The sequence below is a fragment of the Echinops telfairi genome, unplaced genomic scaffold (assembly GCF_000313985.2).
Source record: "Echinops telfairi isolate 266 unplaced genomic scaffold, ASM31398v2 ScPeMD7_7468;HRSCAF=8506_0, whole genome shotgun sequence".
In the NCBI taxonomy this organism is placed as follows: Eukaryota; Metazoa; Chordata; class Mammalia; order Afrosoricida; family Tenrecidae; genus Echinops; species Echinops telfairi.
In genome coordinates, this window is record NW_022111369.1 from 68,966,280 (window position 1) to 68,976,337 (window position 10,058).

Genomic DNA, 10,058 nt, shown 5'->3' on the forward strand with positions numbered 1-10,058 from the left:
TGCTTATTCACCCTCTTTGTCTTCAGCAGTTGTGTCGGGAAGGTGAGCATCATAGAATGCCAATTTAATAGAAGAAAGTATTCTTGCATTGAGGCAGTACTTGAGTGGAGGCCCAGTGTCCTTCTGCTACCTTAATACTAAACGTATAAATACATGCACATTCTTAATCTGCTTCCATGCCCTAAACATTTCATTTGTTTAACAACCATTGTATAGCATCCCCACATGCCACGGTTAGCTCTTGACAAATATTAACACCTTAAAATATCATAACAGTTATCAAAAACATTTTTCATTTTATTATTAGCCCTATTTCTCAGATTTATGTTGTTAAGTAGCTTCGAATTGGTTCCAGCTCATAGTGAACCTATGTACAATAGCACAAAATACTACTAGCTACAGTACAATCCTCACAATTACTATTATATTTGAGCTCAATCTTGCAGCCAATGGGTAAATCTCTTTGAGGATTTTCCTTTATTTTTCAATAATCCTCTACTAAACCAAGCATGATGTCTTTTTCCAGGGACTGGTTTCTCCTAATAATATGTCCAAAGCATGTGAGAGAAAGTTTCACCATTTTTGCATCTAAAGAGTATTCTGGTTGTACTTTTTCCAAGACAAATTTTTTTGCTCTTCTCAAAAGTCCTGCTATTTTCAATATTCTTCACAAATATCCTAATTCAAATACATCAAAATTTCTACAATCTTTCTCAATGTTCAACTTTCAAATATTTATGAGGCTACTGAAAATATCATGGCTTGAGTCAGTCACACATTAGTCCTCAAAGTGATGTCCTTGCTAATTAACTATTTAAATAGATCTTGTGCTGCACATTTGCCCAGTGTAATACATTGTTGAATTTCTTGACTGCTGCCTCCAACAGGGTTGCTTCCTGGTCCATGTAAAATGAGATCTTCAACTCCCTCAATCTTTTTTGCATTTATCTTGGTATCTATGGTTCTAGTTGTGAGAATTTTTGTTTTCTTTACATTGAGTTGTAATCCATACTGAAGCTACAATCTTTTATTTTCATCAACAAGTGCTTCTAGTTGTCCAAAAAGATTGTGTCATTTGTATATCATAGGTTGTTAAAAGGTCTTCCTCCAATTCTGATGAAGAATTCTTTATATAATCCAGATTCTTTTACTATCTACTCAGCTTATGGATTGAATAAGTATGATTAAAGCACATAACTCTTTTGAACCATCCTGTATTCCCTTGTTCTGTTCAAATGACTACTGCTTGGTCTGCGTACAGGATTCCCATAAACACAATGCAGTGTTCTGGAAATCCCATACTTCAAAATATTGTACATAGTCTGTTATGATCTGTATAGTCAAATGCCTTTGCATCATCAATAAAATACAAGAAACATCTTTCTGGTATTTTTTGCTTTCAACCAAGATTCAATTGGCATGAGCAATGACATTCCTCCTGCCACTCACTCTTCCAAATCTGGCTTGAATTTCTAGTAGCTGCCTGTAGATGGGCTGCTACATCAATTTCTTAATTATCTTTAGCAAATTGTTACTAGCATATGACATTAATGATATCGTGTAATTTCTACATTTCATTGAATCACCTTTCTTTGATATAGGCACAAATATAAATCTCTTCCACAAATTTCTTTGCATAAATTAGTAAAAGCTTCCAGCACCGGATCAGTTTGTTTTCAGTTGATATTCCATACTTTACTGCAATGTCGTTTGGGTTAATCACTTCAGTAAAGCTTGGAATACTTTCTTTGACACCATAGGCTGCTGATCACATGATATCTCTTGAAACATTTGAACATGTACAAAAAATTTTTTTGTACAATATCTATATATTCTTTCATCTTCTTTTGATCCTTCCTTCATCATTCACTATTTTACCCATGTTTCTGTTAGGTGCCATCTAGTTGGCACCAACCCATAAGGACCCTAAGCACAACATATCTAAACACTTCACTGTCCTGCATCATCCTAGGCATAGGAATAATGGTTCCTGTGCCTGAGCCCATAGATATAGCCACTGTGTCAATCCATCTTGTTGAGGGCCTTCCTCTTTTTCACCACCCCTCCACTTTATCAAACATTCTATACAATCCTCATAATTATTGTTATATTTTAGCCCATTCTGCAGGGACTGGTCTCTACTGACAACATGTCCAAAGTATTTAAGACAAAGTCTTGCCATCCTTAATTCTAAGGAGTACTCAGGTCTTACTTCTTCCAATGCAGATCAGTTGTCCTTTTAGCTGTCCATGGTGCTTTCAACATTGTTCTCCAGCACCACAATTTAAATGCATCTCTTCTTCTATGGTCTTCCGTATTCAGTGTCCACCTTTCACGTGCATATGATGCAATGGAGAGTACGATGGCTTGGGTCAGGTGCACCTTACTCCTCAAAGTAATATCCTTGCTCTTCAATACTCTAAAGAGCCCCTGTGCAACAGATTTACCTAATGTAATACGTCTTTTGATCTCTTGACTGCTGTTTCCATGAGTATTGGTTGTGGATCCAAGTAAGACGAAATCTTGGACAATTTCAGCCTTTTCTACATTTATCATATTGTTAACTATTGGTAAAGTTATGAGGATTATAGTGGTACTTACATTGAGTTATAATCCATACTGAAGGCTGTAATCCTTGATCTCTACCAGCAAGTGTTTCAAATCCTCTTCACTTTCAGCAAGAAAGGTTGTGTTATCTGCTTACTGCAGGTTGTTAAAATGCCTTCCTCCAATCCTGATGTCTCTCTCTTCTTCATATAATCCAGTTTCTCTTATATTGGCTTCAGGTGAAGGATACAACCTTAGTCACACCTTATGTGATTTTAAACCAGGCTGAAGGGCCTTGTTCTCTTCACACAACTGCCTCATGATCCAGGTTCAAGTTCCACAGGAGCACAATATATTGTTCTGGGACTCACGTTCTTCTTAAGGCTATCTATAGTTTCTTCTGATCTACACGTTGAATGCCTTTGCAAAGTCAATGAAGCGCAACACCTTTCTGGTATTCTTGGCTTTCAGCCATGATGCTAACATCAACATCAACGATGACATCTCTTGCTCCATGGCCACTTCTGAATCCAGCCGGAATGTCTGCCAGGTTTCTGTCAATGTTCTGATGCAACCATTGTTGGATGATCATCAACAAAGTTTTACTTGTTACACAAGGAGGTACCCACCAAAAAATTGATTTTTCCCCAAAGTTATGGTATTTAAATACTTTTACAAAACAACTTTATTACCTTCAAAGTATTCTCCATTACACTTAATACATTTGTCAAATCTGCGATTCCATGCTTGGAAATATTTTTCAAACTCATCTGTTTGGATAACTGGCAGCACCTCCCTCGTTTTTTTCTTCACCTATTCTACTTCATCAAATCACGATCCTTTCATGCCCCTCTGCATTCACAGAAACAAAAGGGAAAAAAAAGAAGTCATGCAGAGCAAAGTAAGGTGTCAGATGAGTCAGGTGCATCGGGCAAGAGAGGCATGCTGTTTTTTATTTCCAAAAACTGGTGCACCAAGATGGTTGCATGAGCAGATTCATTGTTGTGGTGGCAAAACCAGTCCCCTGTCTGCCACAAATCAGGCCTTTTTTGTTGCACACTGTTATGCAATCTTTTCAGAACCTTTAAATAGAAAACTTGATTAACAGTCTGACCTGATGGAACCCACTCCAAATGCACTATCCCCCACACATTAAAAAAAAAAAAAAAAGAGCATTGTCATGATCTTTGATTTCACTTGATGAGCTTTTTTGGGTGAGGTGACAATGGTGCCTTCCACTGACTTGATTGATGTTTGCTTTCAGGGTTGTAAGAATAGCACCATGTCTCGTCACCAGTAAAGACCTTGGAAAAAAGTCTGGGTCGATTCAGAGCTGTTCTTTCAAAACACAGCATGTTTCCACTTAACGCTCTTTTTCCTGATCAGTCAGAATCCAAGGCACAAATTTCACAGCGACCTTCTTATTCCCTAAACATCCATTAAAATTCATTGAACCTAGCTCCAAGAGAGTCCAGATAACTTCCGCATCTCTGCAATGGTCTGTTGTCAGTCTTCTAGCACAAGTGCATGAATCTTGTTGACATTTTCGTCTGTCCAAGAAGTTGACAGACGTCCAAATCGAGATTTTTAATCAATCGGCATTTCAGTACACTTGAGTTTTTCCCATGTGCTGTTCTTGTAAGCTGTGTTCAGCATCACAACAGTTTCTGCAGTATTTTTCCTGAGCAAGAAATTTCACAGCCTCACGCTGGTCTCTTAAATTGCCCATCACACAAAAAAAACGAGGTTTGAACAAAGCTGCTTTTACAAAAAATGCACTGTGACCAGAGAGAACCTTCCCTGGTGACGCCACTGGGTGCATTAAGTCAGAGCGAGTTGCTCGATGCTCACCTAGCAAGAAAATATGGGTACTATGAAAGCCCTTCCCAGTGAAGCTTTTTCCGTTTGGGTGGGAGTACCCCCTCATATGTGATATAAATGATATTCTATAACTTGAGCATTGTGTTGGACAACCATTTTTTGGAATATGTATAAATATGGATCTTTTCCATTCAGTTAGCCAAGTGGCTATCTTCCAAATTTCCTCGCATAGACTAGTGAGTTCTTCCAATGCTTCTTTAGCTTGTTGAAACATTTCAATTGGTATTCCATCAATTCCAGAAACTTTGTTTTTGGCCAATGCTTTCTGAACAGTTTGGACTTCTTCCTTCAGTACCATTGGTTGTTGTTCATATGCTAACTATTAAAATAGTTGAATGTCAACTAGTTCTTTTTAATATAGTGATTCTATGTATTCTTTCCATTTTCTTTTGGTGGTTCCTCCATCATTCGATATTTTCCCCATAGAATTTTTCAAGATTACAAATTAGGTTTGAATTTTTGTATAGTTCTTTCAGTTCAAGATATGCTGAGCATGTTCTTCCTTTTTTATTTTCTAACTCTAGGTCTTTGCACATTTCATTGTAATATTTTACTCTGTCCTTGAATTACCTTTTCAAATTTTCTGGTCAGCTCTTTGACTTCATAATTTCTTTCTTTTGCCCTAACTACATCTATAATTAAGGGCAGGTTTCAGAATCACTTCTGGCATTCACTTTGAACTTTTCTTTCCTCTCTTTTTAATGACCTTTTGCTTTCTTCATGAATAATGATCTTGATATTCTCCCATAGCTCATCAGGTTTTTTGTCATTAGTGTTCAGTGTATCAAATCTGTTCTTGAGATGTTCTAGACACCCAGGTGGTATAGACTAAAGGCTTGTTTTAATTTTCTTCAGCTTCAACCTGAACTTACATATGAACAATTGATAGTCTGTTCCTGACCTGATATTTCCGCTGATAATGAGTTTCTTCACTATCTCCTCCCATGGATATAGTCAGTTTGATTTCTATGCATACCATTTGGAAAATTTTATGTGTGTAGTCATTTTTGGTGTTGAAAAAATGAATTTCCTATGAATAAGTCATTGGTCATGATTAATTCTACCATGTAATGTCCAGCTTTGTTTTATCACCTATGCCTTACTGCCAACTGCTGCTGCTTCCTGGTCTCTAACATTTACATTCCAATTGCCAATAATTATCCATACATCTTGATTGCAAGTTTGATCAATTTCAGACTGAAGGCATTGGTACAATTCTTCAATTTCTGCATCACTATCTTTATTAATTTTAATAATAGTTGCATTGATTGGATTTCTTTGAATGTGGCTAGATACAACAATCCTATAACAGATGGCAGTGCATTTCAAGATAGTTCTTGAAATGTCCTTTTTGACACTGAATTCAATGCCATTTCTCTTGACTGTGTCATTGTCAACATAGTAAACCATATGCATTTCTGATTCAAAATGGCAAATGCTTGTCCATTTCAGCTCACTAATTCCTGGGATATCAATGTTTACACAATCTAGTTCATTTTTTACAACTTCTAATTTTCCTAGATTCATACTTTGTGCATTCTAAGTCCCAATTATCAGTAGATTTTGGCAGCTACTTCTTGTCATTTTGCATCATACCTCATTAACACATGAAGATCCCAAAGATTTTACTTCCCTCGGCCTGATTCCATTCACGTTGTCATGGTTGACTCTACTTTGAGTCTACTTTTAAGTAGGCAGCTCCTCTTCAGCCATATTTTGAGTGTCTTCTGGCCCGAGGGACTCATCTTCTGACACTATTGGATACAATGTTTTGCTTGTGTTCATTAGGCCTTCAGTATCTGATACTGCTCCAGTCCTTCTTTGTAGTCTGTCCTTAGTCTGGAAATTATACTGAAATATGTTCACTTTATATTTTTATTTTAATAAATCATTTTACTGGGGGCTCTTTCATCTCTTATAACAATCCATACATCCACTGGGTCAAGCACATTTGTACATATGTTGCCATCATCCTTTTCAAACATTTTCTTTCTACTTGACCCTTGGAATCACCTCATTTTTTTCCTTCTTCCCCCACCCTCCCAACCTCATGAATCCTTGATAAATTATACATTATTACTATTTTCATATCTTACACATCCGCTGTCTCAATATTTCTGTTGTTTGTCACCCTGGTGGGAGGGGGTAAAATGTTGATCATTGCGATTGGGTCCCCCTTTCACCACCCTTCTTCCCCCTACCCTCATGGTATCACTACTCACATTATTGGTGCTGAGGGGTTTAACTGTCCTGGATTACATGTGTTGAGCTCTTATCTATACCAGTGTACATGCTCTGGTCTAGCCGGATTTGTCAGGTAGAACTGAAACCGGTGCACTTTAAATGACCCAGCTGGCCCTTGAAGTACCAGTGACTTAACTTCCATCACCACAGCAACCTGCAGCACATGGTCCTTCTTTCTTTGAAAACAACCTAAATCAATAGTTTGAAAGCTATGAAATGCATACAGGTGTTCAGCTAAATGATGTAATACTAAAACTTGGAGAATTGTTGACACATGAATGGACGAGCAGTTGGCCAAGTGCTGGTGATGAGTAGCTTTCCTTTCCCCTTGTCTTGACCTGGAAATGGAGGGGGTTGGGGAAATAATGGGGGGTTTGTCAGCATTATAATGATTACATAAGTGAAACTACCTTCCGCAATTCCTTTGGTTAATAACTAAGGTAAATCTTTATAATTCTTTCACATTTTTATTATTTTATCCCAAGACATATACTAAACTCTGATTTTAAGAAACTATTACGGAATCTAAAAATATTCTATACTCGAATAGTTTTACTATTGAAATATCTGTTTTTGAGTTTTATTCTTCTTCTGTCCTCTAATCTCAGTTTACTGGAGAGAAAAAATATGAAATATTCTCCTTTAAATTATAGTAACTGTGTATATCCCTTTTCTTTCTAGGGTGATTCTGGTGGACCTCTCGTTAGTATGGATTCTAAAGGTACCTGGTTCCTTGCAGGTATTGTAAGCTGGGGAGATGAATGTGCTCTACCAAACAAGCCTGGAGTCTACACACGAGTGACACATTATCGAGATTGGATCTATTCTAAAACTGGTCTCTAATTCAGAAGTCCATTGTAGATTAAAGCCCACAATATATATATATATATCAATTCCCAAACCACATTTAATTTAGCAATGATCTGCCTTTGTGAAATTTAATGTGGATTATTTAGAGTGACACAATTTTAAACTATCAAAATTTTGTGTTTATTGGACATTGATAATAATTGGGTGTTCCAGACAATGGGTAAGGATATCGTTTCCAAAGGACCAATATATGGTATATCATCATTACAGTAGCTATGAAAAATACCCAGAAAATGTTTTCTTTGTAGTCTTTATGCCAATGATAATCCATTTTCTATTTATAATTTCCATCCCTTAAAAGACACAAATAGAAATGGAAATCTCATGAAGTGTAGATATAATAATAGATTATGATGCTTATGAATTAAAAAGTAAGACCAAAGGTGGAGAAGGCTGGAGTTTTCAAACTGCTGACCTTTTGTTTAGCAGCCCAGGACATAACCACTAAGCCACCAGGGCTCCTTGTGATGATATATGAAGTAGCATTATTGACATAATATATTGAAGCCATATATTAAAATGTGGACCATACGCTCAAGCATAGTTTTACTTTAGGTATGTGTTTATAAATGTGGTTTGGGATATATTATCATATTCTTAAAATTCTTTAACAATACAATTTACCAAACCAAATAAATAATACATAAATTTTGTTTCCATGTATTTCTACTTTTGTTCATACTGAAACATTCTAGTTGCTCATGAGGGGACCAAACCAAACTAAATTCACTGCCATCGAGTCCATGCAGGGTAATAGTGACCCTATAGGACATGGTGGATTTCTGAGACAGTAAGTCTTTTGGGGGTGGGTGGAGGAGTGATTAAACCTTTAAAAAAAAATAAAATAAAAAGAAAAAAAAACAAAACCCTGAAAAAATAAAAAAAAAACAAACAACCTAACAATTCAAGGAATAAGTTGGCGGAAAGGTGACAAGCCCCTTGTGGAAATAAGATGTCACTGAGGCAGGCACACCACACGCTACAGAGACCTTGGGCAGGGAGTGGTATTTGATAACAAGGGGCTGGCTCTCCTTTGCTCTTAAGGACTCACAGCTCTCCCTAACCCCTGAGTCATTCACTTTTTCTCCCCTGACTTCCCTATTGCCAAGAGACTGGTTAAACAGGCTTCTGTGAATACAGGGGCTAAGTAAGCAGTGGGACATGTTATCAGGAAAGAGCAATCTCTAAAAAAGAACATTACATTTGAAAGAGGGTCAACAAAAATGAGGAAACCTTCAATAAGATTGACTCCTACCACAATGGGTTTAGACACATCAGTGATCATAAAGATGGCACGGAACGAGGCTAGACTTTGTTATACAAAAGTTCAACATGAGTTGGGGCCAAGGCAATGGAAACTAACAAGTAAGCAAAACTGAGTTTATGAAAAACTAGATCTTTACAATCCAGTACAATTTTTTTCATTAAATATTCATCATTCATGCCTAAATACCAGTAGATATTACAATCAAACCCCCCTTTCTTCAAGGAGAAATGTCACTGCAAGATTGTCCTGTTACTCTACAGCACACAGCCCCAGGGTCCCCAAGAAGGAAGCTCTGCCACCCACAGCCAGTGAGACAGTCTCTCAAGGGTTTGCATAGTCTCTATGCTGAAAGACTCGATGTGTAAGAATCTCAAGAACAGAACATTTTGGCAGCCAGATGATGGCCAAATAATGTTTCAAAGTTCTTAACCCAGGAGGGAAGGATAGCAAGTAGAGTAAGGGTTTAGGAAGGGAGGGGTGTAACAGTGGTGGGGCTGGGTGGGAGTGGTAAATGGAAGCCAATTTTTTTAAGTTCAGGAAGGAAAATAATGTTTTAAAACTGACAGTAGTGCAGTAATGCTTGTGTGATTGAACAATGGGATGATATGAGATCTGTATTAACTCCCAATGAAATGGTTTTTTTAAAGTTCTTATCCAAACTACTCAGTCTCCCGACTTGACATCTGAATCAACTTCAGTCCCTTGTATATAAAACCAAACCAAGCAAAACAAAGACCTAGATATCTGTTTTTCACTTCTAAATTAGTGCTCTCGGATTTTGTTCTACAGTATATGGAAAATGGGGTGATGACCCTTCTTGCAAAGAGGAGGTTGACAAGAAACATAAATTATTTTCCGAAAAACTCCACCGGATCGCAGACAGTTTGGAAGAACTTGCCAGCCCGTTAGTATCTGTAAACTAAGGAAAATCTGGTGACTTGGGTCCAGCTCTGGCTTGATACATGAAGGGAGCTGTTCACTGCAAAGACATGGACCTACCACATGCAATTTAATCTCCTTTTAACTCTCGTACTATTTCCAACCCAAATCTTAGCACCAGTTTCCTCCACTTTACTTCCTGTGTATCAAAAGCTACAAGAGATTGTTCAGAGCCAGGTGACACATTCCCTAAACTTGCTCCCATCCTTCTTTTTTTTTATTATTCATAAAATTCATTTAGAAGACCCAATTCTTTCTTCTTTTTATATCAATTCCTGCCCTTATTCCCAGTGCCCACTGACACTGCCTT

General features: G+C 37.3%; 1 protein-coding gene across 1 annotated transcript in view; it reads left to right on the forward strand.

Moving 5' to 3' along the window:
- Positions 1 to 7,515, forward strand: part of LOC101642363 (transmembrane protease serine 11C-like) — a 64,488-nt gene extending 56,973 nt beyond the window's left edge. The window contains exon 11 of the mRNA XM_013005605.2: positions 7,354 to 7,515. Within this exon, the coding sequence (XP_012861059.2) occupies positions 7,354 to 7,515 (162 nt within the window). The remainder of the gene's footprint in view (positions 1 to 7,353) is intronic.
- The last annotated feature ends 2,543 nt before the right edge of the window (positions 7,516 to 10,058 follow it).